Genomic DNA, 17271 nt, shown 5'->3' with positions numbered 1-17271 from the left:
GATCCCTGGTTTCACAGTATGGACTTGTTCCAACAAAGCCGGCTAAAATTATTTTCTGTAAAGTAAGATCCACAGCCTCCGTTTTGAAACCAGAAGTGTGTTCCCAAAGAGGGGAAAGTTCCCCAAAACCTAAATAGAAAACCTTGGATGAGGAAGAGCTTCTCCTAGCCTTTGCTAACAGCCTGAGTGCTGCACTGAGGCTCTGAGATGTTAAAGATTAAAGAAAAAAGCCTCCACCACCATGGGCACATAGATTTTCTATGGAGGCATTATGAAAGGACAGAGAGGAGAATCACACAGGATGAGAAGGTAAGAATGGGGCAGGACCTGCACAATTCTATAAGATCACAGAAGAGATGAGAAGGCACCACTCTCTCTTCTCGGCAGAAGTAGGGGACTACAGGTGTGGGATTCTACAGATAATGTTCCACTTTTTCAATGCATTGCTTAGTTTTGCTGATTTTTCCCCTTCTTTTTAATTCTTTGATATAAAGAATGGCTCTCTGGGAGACAAAGGGAAGAGAGACATAATGGGATGGAGAAAAACAAAAAAAAATCAATAAAAACAGAAGAGGAAGAGGAGAAAGATAAGGTGGAGGAGAGAGAATAGGAGGAGGAGGAGGAGAAGGGGAAGGAAAAGAAGGAGGAAGAGGAGAAGAAAAAAGAAGAGGGGGAGGAAGAGAAGAGAGGGAGGGGGAGGAGGGGGGAGGAGGAGGAGGAGGAGGAGGAGGAGGAGGAGGAAAAATAGAAGGAGGGGGAAGGAAAAGAAGAGGAAGAGGAGAAGAAGAAAAAGAAGAGAGGGAGGAGAAGGAGAAAGAGGAGGAGAGGGGGAAGAGGAGGAGAAGGAGGAGGAAGAAAAAGAATAGGAGGAGAGGGGGAAGGAAAAGAAGGAGAAAGAGTAGAAGAAAAAGAAGAGGAGGAAGAGAAGAGGGAAAGGAAGAAGAGGAGAAGTGGAGGAGGAGGAGAGGGGGAGGAGGAGCAGGAGGAGAGGGAGAAGGAGGAGAAGGAGGAGGGAGAGAACAAGGAGGAACAGGAAGAATAGGAGGAGGAGGAGAAGGGGAAGGAAAAGGAGAAAGAGGAGGAAGAGAAGAGGAGGAGGAAGAGGAGGAGAGGGAAAAGGAAAAGGAGGAAGAGGAGAAGAAGAAAAAGAAGAGGGTTATGAGGAAGAAAGGAGGAGGAGAGGAGGAGGAGAAAAAGGAGGAGGAGGAGAAACAAGAAGAATAGGAGGAGAAGGGGAAGGAAAAGAAGGAGAAAGAGGAGAAGAAAAAGAAGAGGAGGAAGAGAAAAGGGGGAAGAGGGGGAGGAGGAAGAGGGGAAGAGGAGAGGAGGAGGACTGACTCCAGCTCTCCCCTCTCCCACCCCATTTGGGGTGATTGTCTAGTAAACCTAAATAGAGATGATTTCTGTCTGCAAATAGCTGAAGGGCTGTCACGTGAAAACAGAATTAGACTTGGTCTGTTCAGCCAGAAAAGGAGAAGCAGAAGCAATTATTGGTGAATGAATGGAAGCAAATTCGGGTTTAGGGTGAAGGGAAAACTTGTTAAATATTAAAGCTGTCCAAAAGTGGAGCAGGCTCCTTCAGGAATGGATTTTGCCTTTCAGGAGGCCTTCACTCCATGGCTAGATGGCTACTTGTCAAGTATGTCATAAAAGGGGTTCTTTCTCAGGTATGGATTGGACTAGATGGCCTCAGTGGTCTGTGCTTCTGGAATTCTTATTAATTGGAATTTTTAATTAGTCATTACTAATTAATTAATATTAATCTGGAGTTCTTAGTCAATCTAATTAATAGTCATTGAGCCAATTTTGCTTGCAGGCTATGATCAGGATTTGGCCTTTCAGCAACCTCCAGCCATCTCTTCAGAAGCACCTCCCCCACCCCCAGGATTCACTGCAGTAAGTAGCCAGAGGGATGGCTCAGGATGGCTGAAAAGAAAGGTCCCCATTAGGCTTCTCTGAGAAGAAAAAGCCAGGCCTCCTCCAAGTGAGAAGAGGATATTGGTGAAGGCCAGCTTGGAGGAGGGAGAATGAAAAAGTAAGTTTCCCTAAGTGAAAGGGCACTGGCAGCACCTTCTACCCAAAGGCCCCATCTATACATCTACAAGGTGGGAGACTGAAAGGGAGGCCTCCCTTTGAAGGAATCCACACTGGCAGTGAAGGAGAAGAAGAAACAAATATGCATTTCCATTGAATTAAAGTTTCAGAAACCCAGAACATAACCAGTGAAAGAAAACAGGGTGAAGACACAAGGCTGAAGGAGACCCTAGAGGGAATGCAAATCAGTTGAAGGAGAGGAGGAAGAGAAAAAAAACAGACCGACAAACAGAATGATATATCTTGACACTTGGGCTGCTGAACCTGAATCTATTTATCCAGGCAGAAGGAAGACAATAGCAGAGAGGACAAGCAGGAGAGTTTAGAAGGGAACTAGTATTTGTAGCAATTTGCCTTGCTTGGGTCAAATGGATGAATTAATGAAAGAAGAATTGTCCCTATGGAACACTCAGGCTGGAAGCTTACTATATGATGTGACTGGGGAACAAGTAAAAGGCCCTGAACTACCCTGAGTATTTCCTCCATTGACCTGACATGATAGCATCAAACTTCCCTTCATTTCTGACCTGAAATCCTTAATAGTTAGACAACAGCCAGGTGCATTGTCTCCCAAAGACCCCAGCTGAACAAAGTGTGCACATCATGGGATCATAAATTTAGAGCTAGAAGATACTTTAGGGGCCATCTACTCCAACCCCCTCATTTTACAGATGAGGAAATTGAGGCATAGGGAATTTATGATTTGCCCGAGGTCATGCAGAGAGTGAGTGATAAAGACAGTGTTTAAACCCAGGTCATCTGACTCTAAAGTCAGTTCTATTTCCAGCATAACACACTCCGTGTTACCTGGGAGCCTTCCCCATTAGCCCATGTCTTGGGAGAAGACACAGGACAAAAGAACCTCAGTATGGTAGCATGGTAAAAATAAACTAGGTGTCAGCCAGGAGAGGATACAGGAGGCTAACCACCAAACATCATTTTGTCTCCAGGAAGCCCTTCACGTGAAAACTGTTCTGGAATCTCTTGGCCCAAATTAGTCATCAGGGACTAAGGACTTCTAAATCAAAGAATGCCCAGTTCTGTCCTATAAGGTAGGCTTGGCCAAAGGACTAGGCCTCATTACCACCCCACCATCTAGTCCATGCTGTGCTCTCATGGGCCTCCACTACCCTTGTGAGGCCCTCCTGCATTCAGAAATGGAGTTATATTCGCTCATATATCCCCCCTCTCCTTGTCCTAGATCCAGGAGGCTTAAAGAGCCACATCCCTCCCCGCTTTCCTAAAAACTGCCATTCATGTTTCCTCTCTCATTGTCTGACCAACAGACACTGAAGGCTGGACTTCTCCACTCCTAGTCACCAGAAAATGAGGGATGCCAAAGCTCCCACTAACTGACTGTAAAACTCTTAACATGGTGACCGCCAACAGCCATAGGTACTCCAACAAAGCAGGCTCCCTTTGCTGGATTATGCTTATAGCTACTGTCCTTTCCTTGGTACTAAAAGAGGATAAGCTGAGCAGTACCCCCAGATTGAGAGCCCCAGCCACCCAGGAAAGTCTCCCTGCCTGGCTCCCAGCACAGGATAGAGAGAAGCGAGACTCAGCATCTACATTATCTAAAGAACCTAGTCTTGGGGAGACAGGACAGAAGGAAGAGATGGCTAGTAATGACCTGAATCCAACAAAGACAGAGGAGAAAGAGGACAGGAAGGGATCCTTCCCTCCTAAGATTAGAGGCATGTGTATATACACATACACACCCACGTACATATGCATATCTATACATATACATACACACACATATGTATGTTAAATATACATATATAATAGGGCTCATGAAACAGTGTGATACAGTAGACAGACAGCCTCAAATCCAGGAAGAACTGGTTTCAAGTTCTCACTCTGATACACATCGGTTGTGTGATCCTGGGCAAGTCACTTATCTTGCAGGCAGTGTTCTAAGACTTGAAGTTGTAGACAAAGTGCCAACCTAAATTAGCAGTTAGAGTTTCCTCAGCCTACAGTTCCCTATATTAATGAAACCACAGATCCACTTGCTTCCCCTAGATTTTGTTGCTGTTGAGTTGTTTCATTCATGTCCAACTCTCTGTGAACCCATTTGGGGTTTTCTTGGCAAAGATACTGGACTGGTTTGCCATTTTCTTCTCTAGATCATCTTACAGATGAGGACACTGAGGCAAACAGGGTTAAGCAACTTGCCCAGGGTCACACAGCTAGTAAGTGTCTGAAGCTAGATTTGAACTCAGGAAGATGAATCTTCCCTGACTTCAGGCCCAGCACTCTATCCACTGTGCCACCTAGTTTCCCTAGACACCCACAATAGAGAATATGATCTCTCACCTCTAACTGATAATCTTATTATCTTCAGTGCCCATACCAGTGGTGAGGAGTAATGAACCTGCTTTAAGGAACCTTCCTCCTACCTGCCAGTGGGTCTAGAGTCAGGGGTCCTGGGGTCAGGTCTTGGCTCTGCCATTTACTGCTTTTATGACTTTGGGCAAGTCACCTAAACCCCTCTGGGCCTCAGTTTCTTCACCTGTAAAATGATGAGTTTGGATGAGATGTCCTTTCCATCCCTAGATCTATAATCCTATGAACTGGAAAAGAAAATGGAAGAAAAGTCCCAGATCCCTGACCAGGACCTTCCTGGAGAACAAAATTCAAATCAGTCCCCAGTCTCAGGTATCATTTCCACCCAGGAGCTATTCTTGGAAGGAATGTTCAGGATCATCTTCCAGGCCAGCAACTAGAGACCTTTGGCAGGCCACCTTCCTGGAGCAAAGCAGAGGGAGGAGCTGCTGCTGCCTCTTGCTCAGGATGTGGGGCATGTGTCCTGGGAGGGATCCTGCCCTGTTGTCCCTTTCCTGGGGAAGAAGGAGCATAGAGGCATATAGAACATTAGAAAGAGAAGCAACTTTCGCAATTATCTAATCCAACCTCCTAGAAGAAACTGAACAATAGAGCCCTGAGTCCCTGGATACCAAACCCAAAAGCATGGGCTGCTCTGGGGACATACTCACACCCTGATGTGACATAAAAGACAAAAAAGAGAATAGACAAAGACCAGTCAGTGGAAGAAGGAAAGGACTAAGCAACCTATACCATTACAGCCCAGACCCAGTCAACCAGAGGGCAAGGGAAGCATAAGATGAAAAAGTAGGCCAAGTGATCCAAGGCAGGGGGGTACAGTGGACAGAGCTCTGGACTAACAGGCAGGAATTGGAGGCCCTGGGTTCTAACTCAGAACTGCACTATCTAACCTTAGCTCATTTAACTTGTCCCAGTTTCTTCATCTATAAAATCTACTTCCTCACAGGGCTGCTTTGAAGATTACATAAAGAATAGATGTGAAAGTGCTTTGAAAAATATCTAACGCAGCACAAACACAAAGTATGAATCTCCTTCTTACAGCTGATGGGGCAGGGAAGGGGAAGGGGAGGTAACCTTGGGTTTTCAAAGGCTTTGCCGATGGAACCCAAGGGAGGAAGGATGACACAGGGAAGAGATTATTGGAGCCAGAGGACCTCAATTCAAATAAAATCCCACCTCTCATGCTTAGTACCTATGTGACCTAGTACAAGCTACCTAGCTTCTCTGAGCCTCAGTCTCCACATCTGTAAAACAAAGGAGTTGGGCAAGTTGGCATCTAAGCTCCTTCCGGCTCCTAAGACCTCAATTAACAAGCTCTAGTGGGTTCTATCTAGCTGGAAAAGCTTCAAGTCCAGTTCCAGTGATAAACAATATGTCTGAGGGCCAGTCTAGCTAAGGTCAGAAAGACTGCCAGCAGCTGATGAATATTTTTTCGCCATAGAAAGTCATGGAAAGTCCACCTATGAATGGCATGGAGGATTCACATTCTGAGTCAATGAAAGGAGCACCCGCACCAATGAAATCATGGAAATCACACAGCCCACTTTTGTGTCTCTATCCATGGCTCCCTCAGGGTGATATCCAGCCAGTAGACAGAGGGACTTGTCCCCAGGCTCACATGAACACTGACTTGTTCCCTTCTCTCTGCCCTTCATAGATAGTGTGTGCCACTAAGCTTTGTGGATAGAACAAAGAGGTTGAGGATCTCTGGTCCATATCATGGCCTCTAGCCCTCTAGCCCATATGCCTCCCAAATGGACTGGCTCCTGGTCTGCATGTCACCAGACCAAGGCTTCTCTGGCTAAGTTTCACATACTCTGAATCAGGCTCATGGTGGAGACAGCAGACCAAGGCCTGAGTAGGGACTACTCTTTCTGCTCTAGAATGAGCATGGTCCTTCCCTGCTGTGGGTACGAACGCTACTCCAGCTTCAGGTCACATCTGGCTGTAAATGTTTCTCCCTTCCCACACAGGCTTCCAGAAGCCTGAACCCCCAAGTCAAGAAAAGCCCCATTGGCCCTCCCTAAAAAAGAGGACAAGCCACCTGGGGGGTTCCCTGGGGAAGCCACTTACATTTGGGGATGGCTCCAACATGTTGTCACCGTGCCAGCCTGAGATGGGCACAAAGGGGACTGTGGCAGGGTTGTAGCCAATTTTCTTGATGTAGGCGCTGACCTCCTTGACGATTTCATCGTAGCGCTTTTCACTGTAGGGGGGCTCTGTGGAGTCCATCTTGTTGATCCCCACAATAAGCTGTTTCACACCCAGAGTGTAAGCCAGCAAGGCATGCTCCCGGGTCTGCCCATTTTTGGAGATGCCAGCTTCAAACTCTCCCACACCAGCAGCCACAATCAGCACCGCACAATCAGCCTAGCAGAGACAGGCAAGGAGGAAAATGAAGGAAGAAAATATGCATTTACTAAGCATCCTATAAGGTGCCATGCACCTTACAAATATTTTCTCATTTGACCTTCACATCAACCCTGGGAGGATAAAGTATTATTATCATATCCATTTTACAATTAAGGAAACTAAAGATAAGTGACTTGTCCAAGATTATACAGATAAGTATTTGAGGCTGCATTTGAACTTGGGTCTTCCTGACTCCAGACCCAGTGTTCTATCCATTGCACCACTTAGCCACAGGTAGAAGGTAGAGGTAAGTTGAACTCAATCTCACTTTCATTCATAGGATCATAGATGTAGAACTGAAAAAAAAACCTCAGAGGCCATCTTATCCACATTCTATTTGACAAATAAGGAAACTGAGGCACGGAGAAATGGCAAAGTAGATAGAGCACTAGATTTGGCGACTAAAAGAGTTGACTGAGTTCAATACTTACTGTGTTTCCCTGGCCAAGTCATTTAACCCCTGTCTGCCTCGGTTTCCTCACCTATAAATTGAGGATAATAGAACACCTACCCCCCAGAATAGTTGTGAAGATCAAATGAGATAACACATGAAAATGCTTTGTAAACCTCAACCTCAAACACTGTATAAATGCTAGCTCTTATTATGTGGATTGCCTAGGGTTGGAGATCGGATTTAAACTCAAGTCTTCTCTGGAAATGGTGCCATAGCCATTACACCTACTACTACTCTTCTTCCTCAAACATGCACCCCATATTTTTTCCCTTATCTATAGATCAAGGATGCCAAAGGACACTTCTTCTCCATGTCCCCTATTCAGATAAAGAGAAAGCTAATTTACTCTGTCCTCCTGTGACTGAGACCAGAATTAACAGTCAGGTCACTAGAGGGAAGGTGCAAGGTCACTGCCCTACCAGCTCCAAACTAGCACCCTTCCTGCCACATCTGCTCCCACTTCTGCATGGGGAAGCCAGATGTTAAGATTACATCAAGCTTTTTACTACTGCTGGAGACAATGTGGAGAGTTGAATAGGGATGGGTTTGTAGGCTTTAGCCCTGGAGCCAGGAGAGGATCATGGGAAGGGAGCGGCAACAAGTCAGAGTGAGCCCCATCTGAATGCCCATGGGCAGCAGAGTTAGAGCCATTCTCATAAAACACTGACAAATGGTCATGACCTCCCAGACAGGCCCCCTCTGCCATGTGCTGTTCATTGAAGGGGCCATCACTGGGCCAGGCACTCACTAAACTTCCCTAATCCTCTAGTGCCCATTCCAAAAACCCCTCACTGGAAAACAGAGGAGGCAGCAAACAATTATTTTTCTCCAGTTAGTCTCAGCGGCCTCTTTCCCTGAGAGCAATTAAACACCTGCTCTACCACTGTTTCCAAACAACTTCGGCCATCAATGCTTTCCCTGAGCAGATGACTTCTCAACAGTAGCTCTAAATTGAATCACAGTGGTAGATGTGTGCTGATGTGCACATGGGCCTCTATCATTGACCACCTTGTAATTCAACACTGGGTAGGTGTCCCAAGGCCCTAACCAAAGCTCCCACACTCATCAATGGTTGGTGCAAAGGGGCATTGGCTAGACAGAGTTGGGAACTTTCCTCAGGCCCCAGAAAAACACTATTTGCTCAGCTACGATCCACATTCAAAGCCTGCATGATCCTTCAGGCCATCCTCTTTTCCCACTTCCACTTCTGTGCTTTCTGCCGAGCAGAAAGGTCCCCTCCTTTCAAATAGTCCCTGAAGGGGCAGCTAGGTGGTGCAGTAAATAGAGCACCAACCCTGGAATCAGGAAGACCTGGGTTCAAATCCAGCCTCAAGACACTTGACACTTACTAGCTGTGTGACCATGGGCAAGTCAAACCCCAATTGCCTTGCCTTCCCCCCTCAAAATAAAATAGTTCCTGAATTCTCACATCCTCCAAAAAGCCTTTCTCAAATAATCAGAAGAGACAGCAATCCTTAGATCCTCCTTAACTAGACACAGAAGTCCCATAGTCACTCCCCTAGTTCACACTCCCAAATGCCCTGACCCTACATCCCAACATGATGAATTCATTAGCATCTGCCTGGCTTTGGCAAGCAGGGTAGTGTAATGCAGAGAGGCAATCAAGAACCATGCCCTAGTCTCAGCTTATCTACTAATTAGGTTTGTGACTGAATCAGGCCATTCCTCAGAATGGGTGCAGGGGTCAAAGGATCATCAATTTACACCTGGAAGGGACTTGAGCAGCCTTCTCGTCCACTTGCCTCCCTTATATGAGGAAACAGAGGCCTAGAGAGGCTCACCCAAGGTCTGTTGTTGTTGTCCAGTCACGTCCAACCCTTCATGACCTTATTTGAGGTTTTCTTGGCAAAGATACTGGAGTATGCCTTCTCCAGCTCATTTTATGGATGAGGAAACTGAGGCAAACAGGGTTATGTGAGTTGCCCAGGGTCACACAGTTAAAAAGTGCCTGAGGCCAGATTTGAACTCAGGTCTTCCTGACTCCAGGCCCAGAGCCACAAAAGCAGGAAGTGGCCAAGCAAGGATTCAAATCCAGGTCCTTTGATTCCAAGTCCAGTATCCCCAACATAGCACCATGCTGCCCCTATGGACCTTAGTTTCGTCAGCTGTTAGATGGAGCTGATAATCATTACCCTGTCTCTCTCACTGAGGGAAATGATGCATGTGAAGGCATCATCATCAGTGTTTCAATTCTTCCATTTATGTGTGTCCACATTAACTTGTCTTTGATTATAAACCCCTGGATGGATCCTATGGAGTTCTCTTAAATTGCTCCCTACTAGCAATGTGTGTTCTTTCAAAAGATGGTGGTGGTGCTGCTGCTGCTGGTGCTGGTGGTGGTGATGATGATGATGGTGGTGCTGGTGGTGGTAAGCACAGGCTGGCAGTATCAAAAGACATGAGACAATGTGTTGGAAGAAGGAAGAGGAGGAAGAGGCTGCTCACTCATGGCAGGAATAACCTCCCCATAACTGAAGAGTTTGATACCCAAAGCATCTCATGGAAAGAAACATTACTTTTAATACAAGCTAGGTAATACAGAGGATACAGTGTTGGACCTAGAGTCAGGAAGACCTTAATTCAAATCCAGCTACAGACACTCACTTGCTGTGGGACCTTGGACAAATCAATTAACCTCTGTTTGCTTCAGTTTGCTTATCTGTAAAATGGAAATAATGATAGTACCTACATCCCAGGGTTATTATGAGGATCAAATATGGTAACATTTGTGAAGTTTGCCTGGTGCAGATTATGATTATCATTATTCATGGAGCATGCACCATGCAGTCTCTACTTTCTCCAGCCCAATCCCTGCTTCTCAATATCTACCCCCCTGCCATCCCCCACCTAACTTGCCAGAATTCCTGCCCACCTGGGAAGTTCCTGTGATCATGTTCTTGATAAAATCCCTGTGTCCCGGTGCGTCGATGATGGTGATGTAGTATTTGGTCGTCTCAAACTTCCAGAGAGAGATGTCAATGGTGATCCCCCGCTCACGCTCAGCCTTGAGCTTATCCAGGACCCAGGCATACTTAAAGGAGCCTTTCCCCATCTAAATATTAGTCAAGAGAGGAAGATTAAGTTAGCCTTAAAAAGCAACAATGGTATGGCAGATTCAATCTCAGTGTATAAGGAGCCACTGGATCCTGCATGGCCTCATGCAATTGATAATAAATGCTGATGACCAAAAATCATTTTTTAGGAAATGAAGGCAGTTTGTTTTCAAGGAAAAGAGCACTAGATTAGGAGTCAGGCAGTCTGAATTCTAGTCCCAGTTATGACATTAACTGTGCTATTCTGTGCACAGTTTCTACTTTTCTACTTTCCCTCTCTAGACCTGCCTCCTCCTTTGTCTAGGGAGGGGATTGAACCATGTGATTCCAAAGGCTCTCTCCCTCTGGGAAGGCAACATGGAATACTGGAAAGAGAAATGGCTCTGAAGTTTTGGGTTCAAATCCCATGATCTGATGCTTCCTACCTGTACGGCCTTAGGCAAAGCAAGGGATAAAGTCACTAAACCTCCCTGGGATTCAGGGAAGATATGTAAATTGAGGGTCTTATGGATTCGATGGCCTCTGAGGTCCCTTCTAGCTCCAGATCTACGAAAACATGAAATATTGTGTTCCTTTCCTCCTCCTCCTCCTCCTCCCTTATACACTGTCAAAAGCATTTCCTCAACTAGAGTTCATTCAAAAGTTCCCCAGTAGGGGGAGCAAATTGGAGCATACAAGAATTAACTTTTTTTTTTAAATAGACAAACAAATTAACTGATGTTGACAGGTACCCTGTTTTCCCCACAGGTCAGGGGTTACATTGCATCAATCCAAGGATGATAATGCAACTAGATATTTCTGCCTACTAAACAGCTGTTAAAACCTTGCGAATTAATACAACATTGACCAATTTTCCAGTTTTTTCTAAAGTCCTAGCATATTATATCTTGAAGAATTATTGAAGATCTCCAATCCCATCACTTGAAGAGGAGGGAAATTGAGGGCTAGAGGGGTAAAATAACTCACCCAAGATCATACAGCTAGTGAGCAACAGTGAGGACTTGGCCCCAATTCCCCTGATACCAAGTGCGTCACTCATGCCACCACCACCTGCTGCCACCACTCTCCTGGCAAGGATCTTCAGTTAGGATCTGTGGCTTCCTTTCTCTATCCCTCTTCCAGGCCCAATCTGTTTCATGAAGCAGTAATCATGGTTCTCTCACTAACCTCAGCTGCTTGGCCCAGAAGGAGAACCATTTCAGGGGTGAGGGGGGGTTGCCTTCTCTAAGTAGAACCCAGCATTGCATTAGCAATGAATCCTGGAGTGCTAGAAGAAGGCAGAACCTCAAACGGATGAAGAGGGATCAGCAACCCATAACCAGCTATTCTAGAGCATCCAATAACTACTATGGGCTTGAGCTGAAATGAGTGTATGCTTCAGGGGTCAGGTGATTGGGGTGAGGGCCCCACTATGGGATTTGCTCTCCTCAGAGTGCAGAGTCTTCCTGCCAAGAAGACAAGTCTCAGCTTTTGGAGTGAGTGAGCTACATGTCTTCTCATGCACACTGGAACTTTCTTCTTTCTTTGGCATATGCAGGGATTATAGGTAGGGGAAAGGGGAACCACACAGGTCAAATGGCACAGCAGGATTAAAAGGCTTATAGCCCAAGATTAGGAGGTTCTGAGGCCCTCAGCCAAAGGGCCAGTGGAAATGCCTTTGAATTTACCTAAAGCAGTAACCTCGAAAGAAGAGATAGTGCTACTTTTAATGCTCTAATTACTGACAAACAGCTGAGAACATCTGGGTGCCAGGATGGCTGTAGGGAATTGACCAAAAAGGTTATGAGGTAACTTGTCACAGTCATGTGAATGTCATCTCCCTCGGCACACAGGTCCTGAGAGACCCAACTATGTTATTAAATGCAACCTGGTATTCTGAAAACTTCTTCCCTTGGGCCCATCTGACCAACTCCAGCACACCCATTCCTACCCAAAGAGGTCCCTGGAGACACTTACAGACCCCTTGGCCTCATCTACCTGACCCAATAACTCAGGAAAGGAGTTCCCTCCAGCTGAGTGCTCTGAAGTCAGGCCGTGCCAGCCCTAAGCCAGGTACCAAATTCTCCTCAAAAACAGTCTTAGACTCAGCCCCTCCTAGACTGTTCTATACAAGGATATCCCTGTGTTCTGCCCAGAAGAACACAGGACTTCTCAGCTTAGATAAGGTGAGCAATGGATAGTAGTGTTCTTAAGCAGCAAGACTGAGAGCCACCACTTTTGACAAACTCCCAGTCTTCCTCCATCTCCCCACCCCCACCCAGCAGCTGCTTCAGGGCTCCCTAGCCAGGGCAGCTTCCCCAGCCTTGGCAAAGGGCAAAGTTGCAGTCGGTTTTTCACATGCACTCAAGGCCTCCATTTCCTAGTAATGCAACCTTGTGAAAGAAAAACCTTCCCCAGCTCAGCATCAGAAAATGGAGTCAGGAAGCTCAGTCAATCGGCTATTAATAGTAACTCTGAGTCCTGCATATTCTGCCTGGTCTCTGGAAGAGGTGAAGAGCTGCCCAGCCCATCAGCATTTTGGGTACATCAGCCTTTGCCTTCATCTGCCAGATAGGAATAGCTGTCTGGGTAAGGTCGAGCTGTTGGGGACTTCAGGGATTTTGTCTTTACCAGCATAATAAAGAATATTCTGATCTGAATTAAATAAAACCAACAAATATATATCAAGTACATATGAGTTATAAGGTTTGTTCTGAACACCACAGAATGTAACCACCCTGTTTACTGAATCGGTTAGCAATCAAGTCAGACGTAATTATTGTGGAAGGCTATTCGGGTTACTCTGCAGAGCAAACCCAACAGCATTGATGGCTGAAGGCTCCCAGCTCCATTTGCAGCCTGAAAAACTCAGGTCTGGCTCCTAGGGGCACATTAGTGGGCTGAATTCTTAATCTTAAGCCCTGTCCTTTGGTGCAGGCTGAGGACTCAGAGCTTTGGGGCCCTGCTCCTCTTCTACTGCAGCTTTTTTTACCCAGCCAGAACCCAGGAGATAATATCATAGACTCATAGATGCCAGGTTTCATGCATTGTGTATTTAACATACAAAGCCACACAGTTGTCCTATCTTCAAAAGAGGTAAAATGAGCCCTAGAATAGAGTGGGGTCAAGCCCACTGATCTGCTCTGTGAGAAAACCAGTCCCCCTGGTAGGAGGGAGTGGAGAAGAGGAAGAGGGAATAAGGAAAGGAAGGGGAAAAGAGAGGAGAAGGGAGATGGGAAGGTGAGAGGAAAGAGAAAGGGGGGGTGAAGGAGAGAAAAAGAGAGGAGAGAAGAGCAGATAAAAGGAGAGGAGAGGAAGTAAAATGAGGGAGAGGAGAGGAAGTAAAATGAGTGGGAGGAGAGGATAGAGGAGATGGAAGGGGAGCAAAGAAAAGGTAGACAGGGAAGAAGAGGGAAAAGAAGAAAGTATAGGAATAGAGGGAAGGGAAAGGGAGAGGAGAGGGGACAGGGAAAAGAAGAGGGAGGGGGAGAAGAAAGAAGAGGAAGGAGAAAGTGCAAAAGAGGAGAGAAGAGAGGAAAGAAGGGAATAATAGGGAGAGAAGAGAAAAATATAGAATTGGGTAGGTAGGAAGGAGAGAGAACAGGGGAAAGAAGAAGGAAAGGGGAGAGAGGGAGAGGAGAGAAAGAGGGAGTATAGGAGTGGGTAGAAGGAGAGAGGAAAGGGGAAGGAGAGAAGAGAAGGGGAAGGGAGAGAAAGAGGGGAAGAAGGAGAAAATATAGGAGTGGGAAGGTGGGAAGGAAAGAGGACAAGGGAAAGGGAGGGAAGGAAATAGAGACAATAAGGGAGAAAGGAAGGAGAGAGGTGACTGGGAGGGGAGTAGGTAAAGAGGGAGAAGGCGGAGGCAATAGACAGATAAAAGAAGAAAAAGGGATGGAGATAGGAAAGAAAAAGGAAGAGGAGGGGAAGAAGGTGATGAGTAATGGAGACAGAGGCAACCAATCATTACAGTCTCACTCACCTCCGCAGCCTCCTTCTCAAATTTTTCAATGGTCCTCTTGTCAATACCCCCACACTTGTATATGAGGTGCCCCGTAGTAGTAGACTTGCCTGAATCTACATGGCCAATGACAACGATGTTGATGTGGGTCTTCTCCTTACCCATCTTGAAAGGTTGGGGGCAGGGGAGGGGGCCTACTCAACCTAGAAGGTTAGGATACTGGGTGGGGCAGGGGCTCTTCAGACAGTTGAAACTGAGCTGAGTTTTTGTGTAGGCTGGAAGAGAAAATAGGGAACAAAGAGGCTCAAAAGAGTACCCAACAAAAGGTCCATCCAGGGCAGGAAGACCTTGCCAGCAGCTCTAGTGCTGGCACAGGCTAGGGATATCTCTCTCTCTCTCTCTCTCTCTCTCTCTCTCTCTCTCTCTCTCTCTCTCTCTCCCTCCCCTCCCCTCCTCTCTCCCCCACCCCCATCTCTGTCTCTTTCCCTTTATCTCTTTCTGTCTCTCCTCTGTGTATCTATCTCTTCTCTGTCTCTCCCCCATCCCTTTCTCTGTCTCTCCCTCTCTCTCCCCACCCCCACCCCCCCTCTCTCTTTAGATTGCCCACCTGGCCAAAATGATCCACGTGAATAATTTAGGAATCCAAACTAGCAAATCAAACAGCTGCCTCCAATCAGTCCTGACTGACTCCTCACTAGCTGGGGTCCAAAAAGACTGGGCTATGGGGCCCATCGAGACCTGACCTCATTGTGACTGTGTTTAAATCCACTTGAGAAAAGAAGTAGAATGAGATCTGCACCCCAAGAGGGAACCACAGTCTTTCTGGGCCCAGCCATTCCAGCAGCTTTGCTCTGTCTCCTCATGGTAACAACTGATCCCCCTGGACTCAAGCTCTAGGAACCTCTACCTACCCTACAACCTTTCATCCCCACACCCCATACATACACACCACATGGGTCAGGAGAGATGGAGCTCAAGGGAGGACAGGTCAACAGTTCCAGGAACAGGATTAAGTTCTGCCTTGCTCCCACACAGCTAAAATAGACTTTACTTCTATCTGATATACACACATTTTCCCTGATGAGATATTCAGGGCTGCTGTGCTCTCTTCCCACCAACCCCAAACACACACACACACACACACACACACACACACACACACTCACACTCACTCCTTAAATCAAGACTGTTCTGGAAAGGGAGCCATTTTTTTTCCTCCTCCAGCACCATCACACCCCCTCCCCCCAAAGCAATATTAGGAACTCATAACCTGAGTGACAATATGTTGTCCAGATAAGGACACAACTCAAAATAGCTTCAGCTCTGGCCCTTTCTCCTTGGGTCTGAGCTGAAGGGTCAGGGCTAGCCAGATGAGCCAAAAAATCCAACCAACCAAGCCTGCTTGGCTGGGATCTTGTTGGCTCCTGGTTGGGAAGAGAGGAAGTCCAGAGATGCTCCACAGTGACCCCTTGGCAGGAATTAGGGTTAGCTCCTAGCCTAGCCACAAAGAGTTCAGGTTTGTTAAGATCCAAAATGTGCCAAGGATCTGGGAGGACAGAGCTTGTTCCCAAATCTAAGATTGCAAAGGATGACAGTTCCCTAAGGTCCTGTCAAAACCTCCTCCCACTTGGCTCACCTACAGACACTTTTATAATGGTAGGATACCCATCTTTTCAGATTCCCCCACTCTAGCTATGGGGGGAGAAAGAGGGGGAGAGGGAGAGAGACAGAGAAAGAGAGATAAACAGACACCGAGACAGACAGAGAGAGAGACAGAGACCAAGAGAGACAGAGACCCACGCATAGAAATTCAGACACACAAACGAGCACACGCACTCGTATATCTAGGACCCAGAGAAGCCTAAAATATTCGTAAGAGAAGAAGTGGGCACCCTGAAGGACCGGTGGAGGGGAGGGTGGAGGGGCAGGGGCATTTTTAAGTTGTCAGATCAGGTCAGCCTAACAGCCCACCCATCCACCCACCCCCCGCCACCTCCTCATCCCACTCCCCATCTCACTTCAGCCTGCCATTCTGAGAATCCTCAGTGGCTTAGGGCAATTGTCTTACCCGGAAAGCAAAGATGACAGCAAAGATGACCCTGGAGGCGCCCTGGTCTCAGACCCCTCCTCAGGGGCAGCCAGAGGGACCGCCCTCTGAGAGCTGCAAGGTCAAGGCTGCCTCTGCTTGTGCTCTATGCGCTCACCCGGCTTCCGGCTCCCCGGAGACCCCGCAAGGACGCACCTCGTTTTAAGAACGAGGTAAACAAGCTACGACGCAGCACAACCCATCTCGAGCTGCGACTGCTGCCCCAGCTCACAGATCTTGCAGGTGTGCTTTCCTAACGCCCACACCCCCGCTCCCTTCTCCGCAATTCCTGGGACTGGGGACTCGATGTGGGGAACCCTAGTCCCCCCACTCCCAGGATAATCTACTTCTGCGTCTTCGCCTTCTCCTTGCTCCATCCCTGTTTTCTCCCACCCTAGGCTCCTGCCCCTCCCAGTCCCCGGGGACCTGGAGTAGAGGCGAGGGGCTGCCCCCATTGCGAGGAGGCCTCCCGATGGGAAGGAGGGGGCACAAGCGATCTTACCCGCAGCTGAGGTCTCAGCCAGAGGGACTGGCGGCGCCGGCTCTGGCGGTTTTATCTCCCTAGGAGGGGGTCCACCTATTGACGGTGACGGCGCAATGCAGTGACCCCCTGTACTACAGCAATGCGGTACAGGGCTGGAGAGATAGGAGGAGGAGGAGGCGGCGGCGGAGGCGGCGGCTGGGGGCGGGGTAGGGGGGGGTTGAAAGAAGGAGGGAGGAGATACAGGCTGGATGGAGAGACAGAAAGACAGGAACGGAAGGACAGAGAGAAACCGAGAAAGCAAAAGGAGAAACAAGGAGAGAGCACGAGAGAAATAGAGACAGGAAAACAGAGAAAGGAGAGAGAATGAAATTAGACTCC

At 47.3% G+C, this 17271-nt stretch overlaps 1 protein-coding gene across 2 annotated transcripts in view; it reads right to left on the bottom strand.

Moving 5' to 3' along the window:
* Window positions 1–17042, bottom strand: part of EEF1A2 (eukaryotic translation elongation factor 1 alpha 2) — a 30482-nt gene extending 13440 nt beyond the window's left edge. Inside the window, exons 1-4 of one of the 2 annotated variants that reach the window (XM_036749027.1) lie at window positions 16912–17042; window positions 14345–14598; window positions 10206–10385; window positions 6520–6816 (exon numbers count right to left, since the gene is read on the bottom strand). In XM_036749027.1, the coding sequence (XP_036604922.1) occupies window positions 6520–6816; window positions 10206–10385; window positions 14345–14488 (621 nt within the window). In that variant the 5' untranslated portion in view covers window positions 14489–14598; window positions 16912–17042. Of the gene's footprint in view, window positions 1–6519; window positions 6817–10205; window positions 10386–14344; window positions 14599–15272; window positions 15615–16911 lie in introns of those variants that run through there. The other variant, XM_036749028.1, reaches the window with a different exon arrangement.
* Window positions 17043–17271: the final 229 nt, after the last annotated feature.

This window comes from Trichosurus vulpecula, chromosome 3 (genome assembly GCF_011100635.1).
Source record: "Trichosurus vulpecula isolate mTriVul1 chromosome 3, mTriVul1.pri, whole genome shotgun sequence".
Classification (NCBI taxonomy): domain Eukaryota; kingdom Metazoa; phylum Chordata; class Mammalia; order Diprotodontia; family Phalangeridae; genus Trichosurus; species Trichosurus vulpecula.
Note: the sequence above shows the minus strand (reverse complement) of the source record. Positions and strands in the feature narration are given on the sequence as shown.